This window comes from Phacochoerus africanus, chromosome 6 (genome assembly GCF_016906955.1).
Source record: "Phacochoerus africanus isolate WHEZ1 chromosome 6, ROS_Pafr_v1, whole genome shotgun sequence".
Lineage (NCBI taxonomy): Eukaryota > Metazoa > Chordata > Mammalia > Artiodactyla > Suidae > Phacochoerus > Phacochoerus africanus.
In genome coordinates, this window is record NC_062549.1 from 25,404,014 (window position 1) to 25,425,736 (window position 21,723).

Consider the following 21,723-nt stretch of genomic DNA (forward strand, 5'->3'; position numbering starts at 1 on the left):
ATAAATATTTCACTAAAATTCTTCCAGAAGAACATTAAAAATATATTTCTTTAACTTGCACTCCTGCAGAATTCTGAGAGAAAAACTTGCTAACATACCAGGTGAACTTAAAATGAAAATTTAGATATATATCTACATGAATATTTAAAGTTTCAATTAGACTATAAGTGCAATGTGAATTTAACCAGTGGTATTCTAGTTTTATTCTAATTTTGTGTTTCTGAGAAAAGGCATAGTTTTAGAGGCCAAGATTCAGGTAAACTTTATTCATTTGGAACTAGATGATCTAGAAACGAATTAATGTGGTTATCCCTTTATTCTAGAATAACCTCATCTATAGGCAACATTATAACTTGGATTCTAGTGAAAAAAAATAGAAGACAAGAGTGAATACAAAGTATGATAAGGTAGCTTTACTTTCCAGTTAAATGGAATAATGAAAAAGAATATAAAAACAAATTAATAAGTAAATCTTATGCCAACTTGCTAACATTATATATAATTTTGCATAAGTATATAAATAAAATGTAATTTATATAAATAAAACTTAGAATGCTAAACTTGCTCAATTGTTATTCTAGTATTTCTATAGAAATACCTGTCTTCTAAAATAATTGAAGTGTTTCAATATTGAACAGTAAATGAGCATAGTCATTTTAATCTAGACTGTTAGAAGTATGTCCAAATAAGTTTTTTTAAACAATGAAATAATAGGTCATCAACATGAAACAATCCCTCTGTTCTCCATTGCAATTACATACTAAGTGTGTGCCCTGGTATATTTTTTAAATAAGCTACTTCTTCTTAGGACTGTATATAAATTATAATATTATTGTTTAATTAAGTCTACTCTCATACCCTGAAGAGTTGTTCATTTTCATGATGTTCATTTACTGCTTGGTGAAATTTTCTTGTATAAATCTATAAATCTATAAGTTTTCTTGTACAATTTTCAGTTTATGAGCATTTCAATCTTACATAAACAGTTGCATCTGAAGTCACGTATTTTTCAGAATATGGATTAACTGAATCTCTTATATACTAGGGGCACAAGAGCCTTTGTCATTTAGACTAAAACTATTAAGTAAAAGTGATTTCAAAATACCAATGATTTAATTCCAAATGTTATTGTGCATCTGAAAATATGAATCTATTATGTGATTATTGTAAGTCAAAAATCTATGAAATGGAAATGTTTTTAATGCAGAAGAGAAAATATGAAGTAAATAAGTGCATTTTCAATTTATCACTCAGAAGGTGAAATTTTCTCATCTGTATTGAATTTCACACACGAGTATTTATTAAATGATTAAATCTTTCACAAAAGAAAAATATGTGTTCCATTAGCATGAACTGATAATAATACATATAGTCACTTTTAAAATGTATGGCTGACCCATAAAGCATCCAGTTTGCAAGTTAAAGGAACATTCTACAAACATTTTGTTGTTGTTGTTCTCTTCAAACTAATTACAGAATATAACCTGGAACCTTGCAAAGATCCTGGAATTCCTCAATTTGGAAACCGAATTGGGTTCAGCTTTGGAGTTGGTGACACTCTGACCTTCTCATGCTCATCAGGTTATCGTCTGGAAGGGACGTCAGAGATCATCTGTCTTGGTGGTGGCCGACGAGTATGGAGTGCACCTCTGCCAAGGTGTGTGGGTACGTGGTCAGCTGCTTTCATTTGCTTGTATGTGTAGTCACTGTCCATGGAGTTGCATGATTATACATCATTTTTTTAGTAATATGTTGAATTTCTTCATTTATTTCATATTAGTATTTAATTTTGTTTTCCACTTGGTAATCTAGTGTACCTCAATTGCCTTCTCAATTGCTCCATTCAAGAAACCATGCTTCTAAATTTGTTTTCAGATGATGGGCATAAGGAATGAAAATGCAGATAGACAAATATATATAGATATATAGATAGATAGATGATAGATAGTAGATAGATGATAGAATCATATTTTGAGCGCTTACAGAAAATTAATTCTTATATGCTATTAATAGGTGATTTTTTTGGGTGAAGTTTTGATAGTATTTTGCAACTTAAAATTAACATACATGAAATATGATTGTAAGGAAAAATACTAGGTAATTAATTAAAGGGGTATGAAGGCAAGTATTGACTCAATATTATAATTTATAGAATTGATCTATTGTGATAGTTGAATTAAGATGGTAATTCATTTCATGTTGTGAGATAAAGAATAACAATAATTAAAGTATTGGAAATTTGGAACACTACCTCAACCTTTGGAAATAAATGTTTTTACTAATAAAAAAATCTGTAAAGAAAATGAAAAACTTTTCACTAGGACTTAAGTCATTTTTCTATATATATATTAGTACATAGAGAGGCAAGTATTTTTTTAGGTCATCAGCCATTCAGTGTTATCAGTACTCATTTTTATGATAGAACAAGATGCAAGTGATATTTTATTATTATTATTATTTCATAAAGGTCTTAAAACTCTCAAAAGCATTTAATTTGAATTTAATTGTAAATTTAATTGTGGGTCACAGATCTGTATAAGTTATAATATAATATAAAATCAGGCAGAGTGGTGGAGATTTGATCTGTGGTTTAGGACTTTCTCTCTCTCTTTTTTTTAAATTTTTATGGCTTCACCTGTGGCATATGAAAGTTCCTTGACCAGGAATCGAATGTAAATCACATATGTGATTATGGTAAGCTGCAGCAATGCCAGATCCTTTAAGCCACTGCACTTGGCCAGGGTCAAACCAGCATGTCTGCAGCAACCCAAGCCACTGCAGCCAGGTTCTTAGGTTCTTAACCTCTGTGCCATAGAGGGAACTCTTTTTTTTTTTTTAAATGGAGGCACTATGTCCCACAGATAAAAATTCAAATGGAGAAGAGGAAACCCTCTATGACTTATTCAGTATATTGCCCATTGTATAGAATGTGGTGGGAATTCCCGTGGATTCCCAAATCCAGTTTTAAATATATATGTGTATATATATATTTTTGTCATGCTAGTATAAGTTTGAAGGCTTCTATAGTTGTGAGATTATCTTCACAGCCCCTGTTAGAACATATAATAGACAAGCTGATATGTAATAGACAAAATTTCTTTTTAAAATCACAAGCAACCACAGAGTCTTAGCTGGGAGGTGGTAAGCAGTCATACGCTCAGAACATCTTTTCCAGGAAGCTTTATAGAATGCAGCCCTTCTGTTTTTGTTTTTATACTTTGGGATTGTTTGTTTTTATTTTCTCTGTTATTACCAGATTTGGAATCCCCTTCCTTTTCTGAATTGCCTTCATTTCCATTTTTGTTTAGTGTGAATATTTTCAAAGTCCAATTAATGAGAACCTTTGAGAATAGTCCAAGTGGGGGCTATAGAGTGCCTGGCTTTATATTTTGGTCATTTGATATTGGCTTAGCTTACTTTTCTACACTTCCATTTTTCTTATTAGGAAGATGGTTACATTGTGTTTATGTTGGTTACAATGGTTAAAAGAGATAGGGCATGTCAACCAGACATCTAATACAATCCCTGAAATGTAGGAGGGGTTCAGAGTTTAGATATTGTTATAACTCTTATTGTATTGAGAATAATCTGGTATTAATCCAGCTCACCAATATAGTTTATTAAACCAATTATAGTAGGGAATGAATTCCTTGTTATAAAACACATATTTATGAATATCTACCTGGCTCTTACATATATTTACTTCATTTACTTCTCACTATAATCCTATTATTCCCTCCATTTTTCATCAGACTAACCTGAGTCTTAAGAGATTTTAAACAACTTGCCCGAGATCATCAAGGTTGCATGTAGCAGAACCATACATTTTTCTCATTTTAAAACTTCAGTTTTTTTTTTCACTGGGATGGTATAATTTCAAAAAGGTTGAGGGAAAGGAGAATCACAAAGAATTCTAAATCACAGAGTTGATTAATATTTTCTATGTACTGAAAACATACCAGGATGTTTATACATGGTGAGAAGAAAGTGTTTGAATCTACATTTTTAAGGTTTACTCTACTTTTATAATAAATTTTAATAAATAGATTTCTGAAAATTTGACTTTGCAAAAAAAGTAAATTCAAGTTAGTTTTGTTTAATTAGAATATTTCTTTGAGAGTAGGTTTATTTGTGCTTAAATCTTTAGTGGGAAGTATGGCATGAAATCACCCTGAGGACAAATTTAGAAAGCAGGTATTGTCATGAGAATTTTTCCCTAATTTTTAAATTAACTGTGCTAACTTTTAAGCTTATTACAATATAAAAAAAGTCTATTGGCTTTAATAAATTCTATTATAGGTATTCATTTAAGTTTCAATATGGGGGAGAAATATTCCTTCAGATGGTTTGACTTTTAAAAATTTTATTTCTCCGATTTTCTCTAAACTTTTCTTCAGTATTTTTCCTATGCTTTAAAGCAAATATGTTCCTTTTTGCATTTCTTGTTCCACATATGCATATATGTGTGTGTGTGTATATATATATATATATATATATATATATATATCTTATTTTGTTTTCTTTTCAAAGTTCACAGTCTTCAGTCATATAAAATGCACATTACTTGTAACTATTCATATAAACAGACCCGATTTTAGCAATGCTAGTTTATTTGGACAGATTCCATTTCTTCGTAGATTCTTTGTACTTTTCACCTCACATATCTCTAAAGCCAATTCTCTAATGCATAGTTGCTTAAAAAAATATTGTTTAGTGCTCAGCATCGCTGGCCTCATAGAAAGTTTATGTTATAGTCAGTGGCCAAATTATGAGTAGGTTATATTCCAGAAGTTTATTTCTGCTTCAGTTAATTGGAGTCTAGGTATTCTTTCCTTGGCACAAGGTTGCAAGCGGACACATTCCCAGAACAAATCATAGATGAGGTTTTAAATTTTATGTCAAGTGTAAAATAATACTAACATTTACTAAAATGACTTAAGGATACATAGGTTATATAAGAACGTGCCTCGCTGGACATTATGGCAACTTGATAAAGCAATTTTTTGGAATCTTACTTTTTATTTTTATTTTTTTCCATATGTTTAATTTTGATTCTGTGTTTAGTGTATAAATTGGCTGGTGTTTTCAGTTTCTGTTGGTAGAATTTGGTGAAATTTATCTTAATCCTAGATACTAGATGAATAATAAATAACATTTTCATTTAAGCAATTCCCTGAGTAACAAAATGATAAAATGTGCTAACACCATAATATGGTCTTTACAATCTATAGAAGATTACATCATGTAGTGTCACATTCCAAAAGTCTACCTATGCCGTGAAAGCAGATATATCATAATGATTTTATCAGTGAAGATAAAATTCTGTAAAGAACTCAAGGTTGCATGTAAACTCAGGGGCAGAGCTGTGCCTGTCACGAGTTCCAGGCCCAGGCTTGTGCTTCATTTACATCACCACATTGCTGTCTTTGACTGGAGATTTCAATAAAGTTGAGAGGAAATCTGGTCTTAGTTATAGTTGATACATGACTTCAGAAAACTCTTTAGGCTCTGTGTCTATGTTCTACTGTCACTCAATATTGTGGGTTACTTAAGTGCAGGGATTTTTTTTTTTAATTGAAGTATAGTTAACATACTATATTATATGACTATGAAATGTGCAACAGTGATTCAACATTTATGTATACTATAAATTGATCACCAAGTCACCAAAGTTATTGCAATATTATTGACTGTATTCCTTATGCTGTAGATTACATTTTGGGATTTACTATGTTACTGAAAGTGCGTACCTCTTAATCCTCTTCACCTCCCCACCCCCCTCCCCTCTGGCAGCCACCAGTTTGTTCTTTGTATCTGAGTCTGTTTCTCTGTTTCTGTTTTGTTTTGTTTATTTGTTTTGTTTTTTAGCCTCTACCTTTAAGGGAAATCATATGGTGATTGTCTTTTTCTCTCTGACTTATTTCACTTGGCATAATACCTCCGAGTTCATCTATATTGTTGCAAGTACAGGGTAATTTGTAGAGGCAGAAGAAGAAACTTCATAGCAGTGGAGATTTTAACACCCACTCAGTAGCAGGACTTCTTCCAAAGAAGTAGCCTCCACTGCAGGCTCATAGTTCACATTTTTACATCCCAGCCTTTCCTAAACCATGAGATCTTTGGGAAGTTATTTGGAGCTCTTTCCTGCAAGTTCTCTCAAATGTCAAATGTGAATAATTACATTCATGGTGCAAGATAACTTGTAGCCCAAAGCAATAAAAGATGTGTAAATCACCTATTGTAGCACTCAACAAATGACACTTATTCAACAAAACTTAGTCCCTTTCCCTTGTGCCTGCAACCCTCTCTACCACCACATATCCTGTTCTCCTAAGGGCCATGATGACTAAGAGCTGTGAAGAGAGATTTCCACCAACCAGCAGGAAAGGAAAGGGAGGAAGAAGAGGAGAAAAAGTTTTAGCAGCTGAGTACTTCACATTCATAATCTTATTTACCACTTAGCGATCAAGATTCAAGTGTTAACTTTAAAAAAATGCACGTCTATAATTGTGTCTTATATTTTGAAAAAGATAAAAATCATAAACAAGTAAAATGCTATTAAGTGGACATATTTTATATTTAAGTCCTTAGTCTGGAGATCTGCATTTCTAAGGAAATGGATATCTGATCACATTTTTAAGTGGCAACCAAATATTCAAAAGCAAAATTCAACTTGTATGTGTAGTTGATTACTTTGAAAATAAGAAATACTATAAGTGCTTGATTTCCTTTTCTAAAGTTCACAATACAAAAATCACTGGCATTTTCATTGTTATCTTTCTTAATCAAAAGACAAAACAAAACAAACAAAACATATGTCTTTATTCATCTTCCAAACATACCAGGAACCATGCCAGGTGATGTTGCAAATAAACAAGGAGCTAATGAAAACATGTTGTTTTGGACAGTAAATTAGCAAGTTCAGTGTTAGTAATGATTTGTCTTTAAGCAAGAGTCCATGCATTTGAAGAAGCCCAGACATTTTGAAGTCATTTTAAAGATGTTAGTTTGTTCATCCTTATAGTGTATTTAGTACATCTATGTCTTTTTCTAATTTTATGTGTCATCAATTTTTACTGGACCTTGTAAAGGTAACAACATCATGCCTTTATCATGAGTGAAATGAGAAAATTATAACTCTATGTTATAAATCTACATATTTTTCCCACTTTTCAGACTTTTTAGATGATATATCCTTATTGCTTTTTTTTTATATATAATGATGTTTATTTTTTTCCATTATGGCTGGTTTACAGTGTTCTGTCAATTTTCTGCTGTACAGCATGGCGACCACTTACACATACATGTATGTATTCTTTTTTTTCACACTATCATGCTCCATCATAAGTGACTAGACATAGTTTCCAGTGCCACACAGCAGGATCTCATAGCTAATCCATCCCAAAGGCAATAGTTTGTATCTATTAATCCCAAGCTCCCAATCCCTCCCATTCCCTCCCCCTCCCCCCAGGCAACCACAAGTCTATTCTCCAAGTCCATGAGTTTCTTTTCTGTGGAAAGGTTCATGTGTGCCACATTTTAGATTCCAGATCTAAGTGATATCATATGGTATTTGTCTCTCTCTTTCTGACTTACTTCACTCAGGAGGAGAGTCTCTAGTTCCATCCATGTTGCTGCAAATAGCATGATTTCATTCTTTTTTACGGCTGAGTAGTATTCCATTGTGTATTATACCACTTCTTCCTAATCCAATCGTCTGTCAGTGGACATTTGGGTTGTTTCCATGTCTTGGCTATTGTGAATAGAGCTTCAGTGAACATGCCGGTGCACGTGTCTTTTTTAAGGAGAGTTTTGTCTAGATATATGCCCAAGAGTGGGATTGCTGGGTCATGTGGTAGTTCTTTGTATAGATTTCTAAGGTATCTCCATTACTATTCTCCATAGTGGTTGTATCAGCTTACATTCCCACCAACAGTGCAGGAGGGTTCCCTTTTCTCCACACCCCCCCTGCATTGGCTCTTGGTGGACTTCTTAATGATGGCCATTCTGACTGGTGTGAGGTGGTATCTCGTGGTAGTTTTGACTTGCATTTCTCTAATAATCAGGGATGCTGAGCATTTTTTCATGTGCTTGTTGGCCATTTCTACATCTTCCTTGGAAAAGTATCTATTCAGGTCTTTTGCCCATTTTTCAATTGGGTTGTTGGCTTTTTTGCTGTTGAGTTGTATAAGTTGTTTGTATAATTTGGAGCTTAAGCCCCTGTCAGTTGCATCATTTGAAACCATTTTCTCCCCTTCTGTAAGTTGTCTTTTTGTTTTCTTTTTGGTTTCCTTTACTGTGCAAAAGCTTGTCAGTTTGATTATGTCCCATGGGTTTATTTTTGCTCCTATTTCTGTTGCTTTGGGAGGCTGACGTGAGAAAACATTTGTAAGGTTGATGTCAGAGAATGTTTTGACTATGTTCTCTTCCAGGAGTTTGTCTTGCCTTGTATTTAAGTCTTTAAGCCATACAGACCAATGGAATAGAATAGAGAACCCAGAAATAAACCCAGACACCTATGGTCAATTAATCTTTGACAAAGGAGGCAAGAACATACAATGGGAAAAAGACAGTCTTTTTAGCAAGTATTGCTGGGAAACCTGGATAGCTTCTTGGAAATCAATGAAGCTGAAATACACCCTCACACCATGCACAAAAATAGACTCAAATTGCTTAAAGACTTAAATATAAGAGAAGACACCTGATGGCTATTTTTTAGTTTTAAAATGAACGTTAGCAATATGGGATCACAGTGAAGCATATATGGGGACCCTCTGTACTATTATTTTAACCTCTTTGTTAAGCTAAATTTATTCTAAAATGAAAATTTTATTAAAAATTCCAAATAAGAATAAAATCCACTTGAAGAACCAGTTCATATTTAAACAAATTCTATTTATTTCATCTCAACCTCCTAGCTCTCTATACTAAAGTTATGCACATCACATACCCACACATGTGTCAGATAGGACTGATGTATCTAACATTGTAGATATATAGTACTATAGGAAGCAAATTAAGATTAAGAGCTTTCACTTGCTCTCAGACACTACCATTAATTAGTTGGATGACTTTAAGAAAATATCTTTTTTTTTAAATTGAAGTATAGTTGATTTACAATGCTCTATTAATTATTGCTGTATAGTAAGTCAGTTATATAATATATTCAGTTATATATAGTATTATGCACTTTTAAAAATATTATTTTCATTATTGTTTATCAGAGACATTGAATATAGTTATCTGTCCTATGTAGTAGGATCTTACTGTTTATCCTCTCCATGTATAATAGCTTACATCTTTTTATCCCAAACTCCCATTTCATATCTCCCACAAATACCTCCCCTTTGGCAACCACAAGTCTGTTTTTCTTGTGTGTGAGTGTGTTTCTTTTTCATGTATAGGTTCTTTTGTATCATACTTTCAATTCAAAATATAAGGGCTGTCATATGATATTTATCTTTCTCTTTCTGTCTTCATTTAAGCAAATATCTTAATTTTCTGTGGTTCTCTTTTCTGGAAACGATGATGGCTATATGAGTTTACTCAACCCAGATGTTTCTTGAAAAGATAAGAGAAAATATTAGAAAGTTCTGTGACAGATTACATACACAAATATATTTTATATTATTCTTATATAATTGTGACTGGATGCATTCATTTCTTGATTTGATGATATGAAAAATTTATAATAATATCTTATATTTCAGTGCTTTTTTTTTTTTTTTAAGATTTTCTCTGAGTTCCTGTTGTGGTGCAGTGGAAATGAATCCAACTAGTATCCATGAAGATGTGGGTTCAATCCCTGGCCTTGCTCAGTGCATTAAGAATATGGCTTTGCCATGAGCTGTGGTGTAGGGTTGCGGATGTGGCTCAGATCCTTCATTGCCATGGTATAGGCCAGCAGTTGTAGCTTTGATTCAACCACTAGCCTGGAAACTTCCATATGCCATGGGTTCAGCCCTAAACAAACAAACAAACAAACAGAAAACCCCACACACGTTTACATTCCCATGGTTTCTGTGGGTGGGTAGTCTGCGACAGCTTACGTGGATTCTCTCTTCAGGTCTCTCAAGGCTGCAATCAAGTTGTTGACCAGGTCTGAATTCTCATTTGAGGTTCAGGATCCTCTTCTAAATTTACATCATTTTTGGAAGGAATCCGTTCCTTGTGGTTGTGGGACTGAGAGCTTCAGTTCTTTCCTCAGTTCCTAGGGACCAGCTACAGTTCCTTGCCATGTGAACTTCTCCAAATCATATGCTTCCTTCATCAAAACAGCAAGGAGAGTCACTAGCAAGATGCAGTTTTGCATAATGTCATATAAACACAGGGATAATTAGAAGCAAATCACATGTCCCACTTAACTCAAGGGGAGGGGAATGTATTAAGGCATGAATGCCAATAGGTGGATATGATGGGAAGGTCACATTAAATTTGACACCAGTTAACCTTAGAAAGATCAGATCATCTGTCTATGCCCTGCTTCAATCACTAAGTGATTTGTCATGACTATTAGATACAGCTGAAATTCCATAAGTTCCTTGTTAGCTTGGCCTTGCTGTCCTCTCTATAGCCATTCTTCCATATGCATCCTGGAATATATTCACAAGATGTTACATGCCACTCCCAAATATTCCAAGCATTTTCTACATTTTAAAATGCTAAGGAAGTGTTTAGGTCTACTCTATGTAAATGACCAAACTCTCACTTGTATTGGCACAAGCAATCACTTTATCGCCAAGAAGGTACATGCAAATGTACAGTGAGAGAAAGCACTAAAAACATTGTTCAGTGGCTGAAGAAGACCTCAAATTTTAATCTGTTCAGCTTTCATCTCTACCACTGTATCATAGATAAAGACACCATTATCTCCCACTATTTACTTGATTATTGTAAGAGCCCAAATGGATCCTACTCTCCATTCCTACCTCTTTTCCCCAAACCAAGTAGAAGAGTCAGAATGAATTTCCCTAGATACAGATTTGAGGATGTCACTCTCTTGCTTAAAATTCTTCCATTGTTCTCCATTGCCCTCAAATAAATTCTGCATGTTACTCTCTTATTCCTATCCCGACTCCATAATTTTGCCTATATGACTTATCCTTCAGCCTCATATTTTTTACGCCTCCTGATGTGAAGTCTTTTTGACTTTCAAAGAGTGTGTCGTGTGTCCTTCCTGCAGGTTGCATGCACTTTTCTGTATTTACCCTTTCTATGACTAATAATGCTGTATCAAATTGCCTTTTTATTTACCACAGTGTTTAGTATATAGAAAGCTTTCAGTAAATTAGTTAAGTTGGTAAAGAAATGAATATATAATATGGGCAAAGTGCCTTTATTTTTCCATTTTCATCTTACTAAGATTAATATATATGAATAAAGCTATACTTGAGTTACTCTATTCAGCCTAACAATGGTAAAGGACTATAACCGCCATTTCTGCCTGGACCATCACATTATTCCTTAGTCTATAATGAATTTGCTATGTGGAAATTAACACAGAACCCCTCAAACAAATCAACCAAACAATGAACAATAAAAGTGCCTGAAAAGACTAATAAGAGCAGTCTTATAATTATGATAGAAACAAAACAGATACATTTATAAAAAATTAAATATGGAAAGAAAATATTGAATCTTATATATGTATATGGACTAAATCTTTTCCCAATTCATAGTAAAATTCATAACTCAATAAGGAGACTTGCTCACTTTTTTTTTTCTTCCCCGATGGAATGAAAGGAAAGGAAAAAATTTGTCTGATAGAAGCTGAGAATCCACAATTTTCACTAGGTTAATATATTAACAATATTTTTATTTGAAGCAAGTTAACTTGGGGGCAAATTTTTTCTATATGTAAATATGAGCCATAAAGAACAAAAGCATTGCATAAGCCAGTGTTAATGGGAAAAAATGCACATTTCCTACTTAATATAAACTGCATTGGGGTCTATGAGCTAAAAATCTTCTCATTCATTTGGGATTTATAAATAAATGGATTTAAAGAGAACCTTTTATAATCTGAGTAAGGAGTATAATCTCAGGAAACTCCTGAACTTCCTTTATTATACTGCAGTTGGCAAATGAATGCTGCTGTTTCCTGTGAGCCTTATGCCTGTGAGCCCCTTGAAGGTGAAGTTTGTATCTTAGTTATTTTTGTACCTCCTGTGAGTTTGCCATAAACTCTGGCATATCACGAATGCCCATTCTGAGCATAAGACAGTATAAAGTTAATTCACCATGTTATCATCATGAACAAGGAGGTCAGAGTAGATCATGCCTTATTGACACATAGTAGTGATTCGCTCATAAGACTTTCATTGAAACGATTCTTTGTATTATTAGGGTCTCAGATTTATTTGGACAAATTATATATATTAAATTATATATATGTATATATATTAAAATTCTATATTTGTATATATATATAATTGTGTGTGTATATGTGTGTATGTGTGTATTTCAGATTTGAGGATCTGAAATAGCAGATTCCTAAAAAACACTTCATCTCCCTTAGGCGTCCTCATGCTCTGACTGTAAATCTTGTTGCAAGCCAAAATCTGCCTGCTGGTTGGAAAGTTGGAAGATGAGTTAGTTCTGGAGTTACATAGAGGACGTAGTCTGCTTTACAGAGAGTTGAATTCCAGAGAGGGGAAAAAAGTGAAGTATTTTCTGGAATCTGTGTTTCAGGGTCATGTCCTTAAAGCAACTCCAACAGTAAGGGTCTCACATTAGAAAGAGTCATGAATGTGTTAGAGGCACTTGCTTTCTCAGCACCCTCTGACTGACCTCTTCCTGCTTTTGTGGACAGTGTGCCCAAGTTCAGAAACACCTACACATGCTCTTTTTTCACTTATGTCTAATAAACTTAACCTAGACATATTGGAAAACATGCTGAACAAAAAGGGGGAATAACTAGACCTGAAAGCAGTGTTTATTTTTTTTTAATAAATGTGATATTAACCTAACTGGATGCAATTCATTAGCTTTGCCATTAGACAAACTAATTTTTTTTTGTTTTTTTTTGTTATTGTTGCTATTTCTTGGGCCGCGGCATATGGAGGTTCCCAGGCTAGGGGTTGAATCGGAGCTGTAGCCACCGGCCTACGCCAGAGCCACAGCAACGCGGGATCCGAGCCGCGTCTGCAACCTACACCACAGCTCATGGCAACGCCGGATCGTTAACCCAGGGACCGAACCCGCAACCTCATGGTTCCTAGTCGGATTCGTTAACCACTGCGCCACGACAGGAACTCCTTCTTTCTTTTTTTTTTTTTTTTTTTTTGTTATTGTTGTTGTTGTTGCTATTTCTTGGGAGACAAACTAATTTTAATTTTTAGTTTAATATATCTTTACTTAATTAGAAAGTAACTGGACCCTAGTACATATTAGTACCAGATAAGTATTTTACTTGAGGTAATAATAAAAGCTAATATTTGCTGTGTGTTTACTATATTCCTGGCATGGTCTTATAGGGTTTGAATAAGGACACTGAGGCACAGTGAGATTAAGTAATTTTCCCTAGAAGAATACATTAGCAATATTTTTTATTTGAAGCAGACTAGATTTAGGGCAATTTTTTTTTCCTATATGTAGATATAAGCCATGAAGAATAAAAGTATTAAATAAGTGTTATGATATCCCCCAAACTAGTTCTTGCTTACCACAGTGACATATGTGGCTCTCAGGAAATACTGTCATTTGGTAGTGCAGATAACTGGAGGAGATAATTAAATGTTATTGTTACTTGTAACTGAATTAGATTTTGATGTCGTGTCTCAGGAGAGGGTAGGATTTAATTGAAGTTGCAATAGATCGGCAGTACCTAAAAGTCTTTGAAACTGGGAGGAAAGTTCATTGTCACATAAGGCAAATTCATTTTAAAATCACTTCTAGTTATATATTTTTATAAAATATGTGTCTTTATTTGTGTTGCGTGTACGTGTGTAGATATTTTTTTGTTCTCATTTCAGCCTCATAATGTTGAAAATAATAGCAAAAAATATGTATGCCATTAGTACAGATGTTGATTCCTAAATAAATGGTTTTATTGTTTGTCATCTGGTAATACACTTAGCTAAGATATTGTTCAGATATACCAGGGGCTTTGAAAACAGACAAAAGCACATTGAAACAGACTAGAATTGTCAATTAGTGACTGTGCATTGTGCTAAGGACCAATCAGCCTTAAGTGCAGTGGCACTAATGGGGTAGGTTTAGGTGAGTCCAAGAGAGTAGGACTGTGATTATTAGACCTAGTAAATGGATTCACTCCCTAATCAAGTGTATGTAATAAAATGAATTTCACTTTTCTCATCGTTTCTATTTTTTAACTGTTTCCTCTTCAATTCAATTTTCTGATCTTAAACCCAGCTTCTTCACTGAAGGATAATGCAGCTGAAGTCATCCTCCTTTGTTTATTATACAAAGACAGTTGCTATGGAAATAATGTAATGTTATGAAATATGCATTATAAGTTAAATCTAGAATCAAGAAGGGTCTTATGGGTCAGGTATGAGTGTACGCACCTAAAGAAACAATAGCCTCGGTAATAATAAAAAATGTCAATGTAAATTAATGAGAAAACACAAAGAAAAATGAACTTAGAGCTTTGAGAAGTTATTTGCAGAATTTAAATATTGCTCTTCCAGCAGGTGTTTTAAAGAAAAGGAGTTAAGGGATTATTATCCCTCCCACAAACAAAATTTCTGGCTATAAGCCATTTTCTACATCTCTGCATTGTACCCAAGTACGCTTTTGTAGCTTTCTTTAAATCCCAGTTCAATTATTGGTATGCTTAATGTGTAGGTAACATTTTTCTCTTCATGTGTTTTATTTAGTCTACAAAGACTGTATTTCAAAAGTGATGGATAGTATTTATTTCATGCTTTTTACTACACCTTTCTGAATTTGCACTAGTTGACATTTTATTATGCTTGGTTACAGAATTCTGCAGACATAAAATCACTTATTGATTTTACAATATATTTCTTGTAAAAGTACAAACAAACAAATAACTGTACAAAGAAATACCTAAAGAGAATCAAGCAGAAATAAAGATAACATGCAAATTGCTGAGGTTTAGTGAGCATCAAGGGATTTGTGCATTGTTGGTTAGTCAAAGTCAAAAAAACCTAAATACAAAAAATCATATATTTAAAGAATTTTCAGTCTTTTAGTAGTCTGCCAAAAGCTATAGCAGAGGAAGAAGGAAATTATATTGCTGAGTGCTTATTATGTACATGGCAGCATACCTGGCACTCTAAGTTTTTTTTTTCTTCTTTACTCCTTACAATGCTCTTATTAGATAGATAGTATTTCCATCACCCATATTGAGCAAGCAATGTCCAAAGAGGTGAAGCAATTCACATTAAGTGTAGCTAGCAAGTATAGATTTATTTTTAAATTTTCAGAGTTGTAATAATAATGCAGTCAAATAACATGACCATTTTGCAAAACATATTGCCATTCTTTGAACATGGTTTTTATTTATTACTATTCTTTTATTTTATGGCTACACCTGCAGTATGGAAGTTCCTGGGCCAAGGCTTGAATCTAAGCCACCGGTGAGACCTACGCCTCAGCTGTGATAATGCTGGAGATCAAACCAATGCCTCCACAGCAACCCAGCCACTGCAGTTGAATTCTTAACCCACTGTCCTGTAGCGGGAACTCCAATATTATTTTTATTTTCTTCAGGGGAAAAAGAGAATAATTTGGGAATTAAAATAAAAGTATGAAATATGCCAAAGAATTTTCTTTAAATTGATTACTTAATTTTCAAGATAGGTATTTCTATGATGTGTAATTCCCAAATTTTGATGGCTTTTAAGAAATCTTTTATTCGTTATATGCATTTCCATAGAAATGTTAATAAAAATAACAAGAATCAAATTATAGTGAGTATTGTGATATACTCTAGCTAGGATTAAAATTAGTATTATTATTTTTAGACATAAAAATGTAACATTGAATACTTTCAAAAACCTTAATATCTATTGCTTATGACTTTTTCTTAGGAATAGGTCCCTTCCACTCTGCAAAAAAAATGCTCTTCGTATTAATGAATCAAGTTTTCTCATTAAGCTCTTTGAGAAACTCTAAACTCAGGCCTTTGAAATTTAGTATTCATTCATTCAATCATTTATTCATTCATCTATTCCTTAACTTGCCAAACTTAGAGTGACAATGATGTTTTGCATGTTGTGTTAGGTGATGGTGATTTAATAATGTTGGATTCAATATTAGTGATTATTTTTTTAGAAAATGTTGCTGAATATGGTATATTTATCTGTTCTACTACCAAACAAAAATTTAAATCAATCCAATTCAATAGTTAGTGAGCACTGAGTTAGGTGGCAGAGGTAAAATATATATAATGTACTTTCCTCCAGGATCTCCAACTCTATTTTAAGGTGAGATAAGACTAATTATGACACCACGAGATGAGAATGAGAAATAAAACTCAAAATACGGCAGAGAGGAATAGCATTTTTTTTTTCCAGAAGGATAGACAACAGTGTCTCAAAAATAGCATGTTTGTGAAAAAGAGATAAGTTTTGCTAAATAGAAATATTGGGAAGGCCCTCTAAGCAAAGGACATAACACAGGTCAAACAAGTAAAAACATAAATGTATCTACAAATCTGTTTTGGGTCTGAATGGCTTTTTTGGAGCTCTTTTTTGAGTTCTAGTTTAATAGGTGTGGTCAATGTGAAACTAACACTTTCTTTTTTGTGCTTTTTAATCACTTTAAGAAGGCCACATTTCCTTCCATGATAGATTTTTCTGTGTTGTTGAGAAGCCTAAATAGATGTTTTATTAGAGTTAATTTATTAATAAGTAGCAATTCTGTAATATTCCATATGGCACAGAATCTGGACTTGGAAAAAAAAGATACCCTAGGTTTAAATGATGGCTTCACAGCTTTGTGGTTGTGGCAAGTTGGATATGATATTTTACCCCTCTGCCTCCCATCTATAAAAAAGAAATACAATAAGAAAATGTTTATTAAATTCTTACTATGCCCAAGCATCGTGCTAAGTGATTTACATATGTTAAATCCAATTTTTTTCAGCATATATTATGTAGAAAGGTATTGTTACTATCTCCATCCTATGGATGAGACCAATGAGATACAGAGAAGTTACTTATTTAAGTAGCTGTGTGACCAAGATAACACAATGTTCATTTACCTCATCTTTACATTGTTACAAAAAGTCCCTACTAATTCAGTATGCATGAGCTTAAATTAATTATTTTGCATATAGGCCAAAGTAAAAGATCTATTCTGTTTTTAGGAAACTTGAAGCTGAACATAACATTTCTCATTGCTTGGTGCAATAGGATGAGGGCTGGGAAAAAAGAGAGGCAGAGTTGGAATAACAGAAACTCTTGTATGCTATACTAAGGAGTAATTGAGACCCATTAAGATTAAACAATGAAATAATATGGTCAGATTTACATTTTACAAGATCTTTCAGATATTTACATGTGTGAATGAAAGATCTGGGTTTCCCTAGCTTCTGTTTGCTATATTGAAATTAGGGAAATCCATTAGGAAGGGATTCTAGTATTCCATACATAAGCTCTTGGGCCAGAGAAGTAAAATTGGAGAGGAGGGGACAGTTTTAAGAACTGAAAATGTTTGTGGTAGAGATCTTCAGACAGTTTGATTATAAATTCCTCAATTTGCTCAAGTTACATGCTATTGCAGTTATTACCAGTTCCTGGAATCAATTTAGTATAGCATCTCCAATTCAGAGACAGAATCTTGGCTTCCTGATCAGAATTCACAGAGCTCCTCTTTTATATGCTCTTCCACTGCCTTTACATCATAGCCAGACTTCAGACCATTCTAAGATCCAACATCCTCTTGAGAATACCACAAAGACAGAATAAGGAGAAACACACATTAGTTGTGTGGCATGGTCTCCAGGCTCTAGGCAGAGGAAAATTCCAACTGAATACACAATCTGGAAATCATGGTAGAACTCCAGGCTGAGAAATAATTTACAGATTTTCAGTATATAAAAGTTATTGAAAGCCATGGGATTGGGTGAGATATGCAAGGAAGTGTAGACTGAGAAGTGAAGCAAGCCCTGACCTCACCACTGTTTAGGAATCTGGGAGGTGAGAAAGAGTCAGCAAAGGAAACTAAGAACAAGGAGTCTGTAACACAAGTAGAAGCATATCCTAGAGGCTAAGGAAGAAAGCATTTCAAGGCTAAAGGAGTAGCCCCTGCCCCAAATGCTGCTGAAAGTTTAAGTTAAATGAGGGGTGTGAAAGTTGTTGATGCACTTGGCAAATGTGGTTTCAATGAGCTGGCAGGGTGAAAGTTTGAGAAACTGGGAGAATTGCGGAGTGAATCTAGACAACTCTTCTTTGAGCAGTTTTGCTGAGAAAAAGATCTTCGTAATAAAGTGGCAGCTCAAGGGGAATGTTGGATCAAGAGAGTTCCCCCCACCCCAAATTTTTTATGATACTGCTTTTCAAACATCCTCCAAAGACGAAAAAATAGGATGTCCGTAGGAGTTTAACAGTTGAAATTTTGCCATATTTGTTTTTTTTGTTCCAATTTCTTTTTACTTTTTACTATGAAAAATTGTAAATATATACAAAATAGAAAGTATATGGTAATGAGTGCTCATGTACTCTCCCTAACTGCAAATATTATCAACTCATGCTATATTTGTTTTTATATTATTTTTTCCTGCAGCATTTCAAAGTATACTGCAGACATCAGATATTTCACCCCAGAATCTTTTAATAGGCATTTCTAAAAATAAGGCAATTCTCCTATATAATTTTAACACTATCACCACACCTGAAATCATTTAGCATCCAGTCCATATTCAAATTTCCCCACATTTTTCCCCAAGTGTGTGTGTGTGTGTGTGTGTGTGTGTGTGTGTATTTCAAATTCAAACTAAGACCCAAATCATGATTCAGGCTTATATTGGGTTGTTATGGTTCTTTAGTCTTTTATTTTTCCTGTACCATGACTTTTTAAAGAGACTGGTCCACTTGTCTGGGAAAATATTCCATATTCTGGATTTTTGTGATTGTTTCCTTATTGCATTATTTAAGTTTTTCAGTTTCACCACTTTCCCACTCCAACTCCATCAACACCCCATTGCTGTTTATATAAACAGGTTAGTTCTAAAACTTGATTAGTTTATTGTTAAACTTTTTTTTTCTTTTAACCATAGTTCTTCATGTGTGGTGCTTGTACTTCATTTTATATCTTATTAGGGGTTATATAAAGTCTAGATGTCTTCCTGTTATGGATGCTGTTAGATCACATGCTTGAAGGTTTTCTAATGAAATAGAAGAAAAATGCCACATTTTATATGCTAATGAAAGCAATCCAACAAAAAGGAGACATTGATGAGGAGGAGAAATTCACAGCTAATCAGTTGAGTGATGTCCTTGCATAAGCAAGAAAAATGTACAAGCAGAGGGCCTATACAATGTACAAACCTTAGGAACACAAGTGATTACCCCAAGTGATGGATCACAGGAGAAAAGCAGAGGATGTGGGCACAGACACAAGTAGGTGGGATAATGTAGTGCTGTGCTAGCAGCAACTTGTAAATTCTCTTTTGATTAGTTTTCTCTGTGAAGTAGGAGGTAAGATCATTAGCCAAGAGGAGGGTGGAGGAGGAGTCTCAGCCTCTTTCAAAAGAGAAATGAAGGTGTGAAATAGTTCTGAAAGAGTAGGAGAGTAAATGGATTTGAAAATATCGAAAGCACCAAGGAATAGGACAAGAGTCATGTTTTAAGTGTGACAATGAGCCCGGAGCTTAAATCCTGTCAAGGAATGAAAAGGGTAGTAGATGACTGCAGCAGAAGTACAGTCTGATAATTTGTGATCCGAGGCCCAGAATGAGGGAAAGAGTAAACAATGATGGGCATTAAGCAATCCTACTCCACCTCCAGTCCCAGGAGGGAGTACAGGAGGGAAAACAGCCACTACTTGAGACACAGAGAAAGCAAAGAAATAAATAATATCAGCTGTTAATCACACCAAAAATTGATATAAGGTTTATATGTATGTCATCCTAACAAAAATCCTATGTAGGCACTGTTATAATCCTCACTTTATAGACTCAGAAGCTGAGGCACAGGGAGGTTAAAAAAAACATCATGCACTTGGTAAGTGAAGAAATCAAAAATATTAACTCTCAATCAGATTCTAGGGTCTGTGAATCATGTTGATTCAGCTGCTTATTCATATAAAGATTATCCAAACCAAAATAGAGATACGAATCATATAATTATTTGAAGTGAACTGAGCCCCAGAAGATTTGGTTGTAGGCGTTAATTTAACCATGAATATATCTTATAACATACACAGACATAATTATAGAGTGATTTAGTATTAACACTCCTCTCTAGAATATTGATAAAACTAGCCAGGAGTAACTTTAGTTAATGGCTTTCTTATGGCTTGAGTCTCCATCTTTCTTGCTCTTTGTTGCTAATCCACATCATCCATGTCTATACTCCATGATGGTCCAGAATGAACTAGTTGCTTTTAGGTTTTATGGTACTTAAAGCTCAAAGAATTTGGAAGCCCTTTCTAGGAAGAACAATGCAAAGTTACAGATGTAAAATTAGGCAGACAGACTTGCACCTGAGGGGCCCTGAAACTTAAGCTCCATTGGTAAACCTGGCTTGGGATGATTCCTGCTAGTGTTCTGATTGCAGAAAAGTTGCAGTTCTCATTTTTCGGAGATGCAATACCACTCTGTAAAATAGCAACCTTCTATTTCATCTTTTCTATTCTATTTCTTGACTAGGGCTTAATAACCATATTTCTATTCTTCATTCTATTTCTATTTTTGCTCCTAATTGCTGTTTCTCGATTTGAGTTAACTTGAGAGCTCTGAGAAATGGAAGCCTCTTGGGTAATTCTTTTACAATATGAAAGTCCTCCGCTCTCAACAGTCATTCTTTCATAGTGTGAATTTTATATGTCATGATTTTAAAGCAGGAAAATATATCTTTACAATGATTTTTTTTTTTTTAACCTGGAGGACTCCTCCCTTTTTACCCAGAGCATTTTCCTCAGGAGTCTTAACTTTGTTGTTAGGAGTTTTTCTTCCTTTTCTTATCACCCCTAATCCATGCCTTGGTTACCTTCCTGAGTTACTGCTGTTTAATCACTTCATGTTCCTGCTTTAAATAATTGGCATGGTAGAAAAAGTTTGGAATTTCAAGTTACGGAATTTGGGGTTAAGTACTGACTTACTACTTACTAGCTACATTATCTTGGACAAGATAGAACACTGGCTTCAATAACTTGCAATCAAAATGGGGATAAAATTATCATGAAAGAAAATTATATGAGAAAGCATGTTGTAAAATAAAAGAATATGTTTTATTCTGTTTGCTAGCCTCATCTATAGAGGTGACTAGGACAACTTTGTTGTAAAGTTCCCACAGAACTGCAGTTCCATTAAACTGCTTGGGAGAAAAATAAGCAAAAGGTAAAGCCAAAGTCATCAAAAACAAAGCTGAACTATTTATTTCTGAGAAACCTCTTCCTTGAGAAGGAAGACAATACTTACCTTTGTATAAGATTCAGAAATATATTACAGGTAATCTGGCTGAACTCTTAAGAATTAGGGCTCTTTGATAATAGGCATTCCAGATTCACAAGTAACTACTTCCTCTAACATGAACCCATTGTTCGGAAGTAGCTGAAGCTGTATGATTT

General features: G+C 34.0%; 1 protein-coding gene across 2 annotated transcripts in view; it reads left to right on the forward strand.

Moving 5' to 3' along the window:
* The window catches only part of CSMD3 (CUB and Sushi multiple domains 3), a 1,203,192-nt gene that overhangs the window by 802,152 nt on the left and 379,317 nt on the right, over nt 1-21,723 (forward strand). For both annotated transcript variants that reach the window (XM_047783389.1, XM_047783390.1), the window contains one exon: nt 1,477-1,665. In XM_047783389.1, the coding sequence (XP_047639345.1) occupies nt 1,477-1,665 (189 nt within the window). The remainder of the gene's footprint in view (nt 1-1,476; nt 1,666-21,723) is intronic.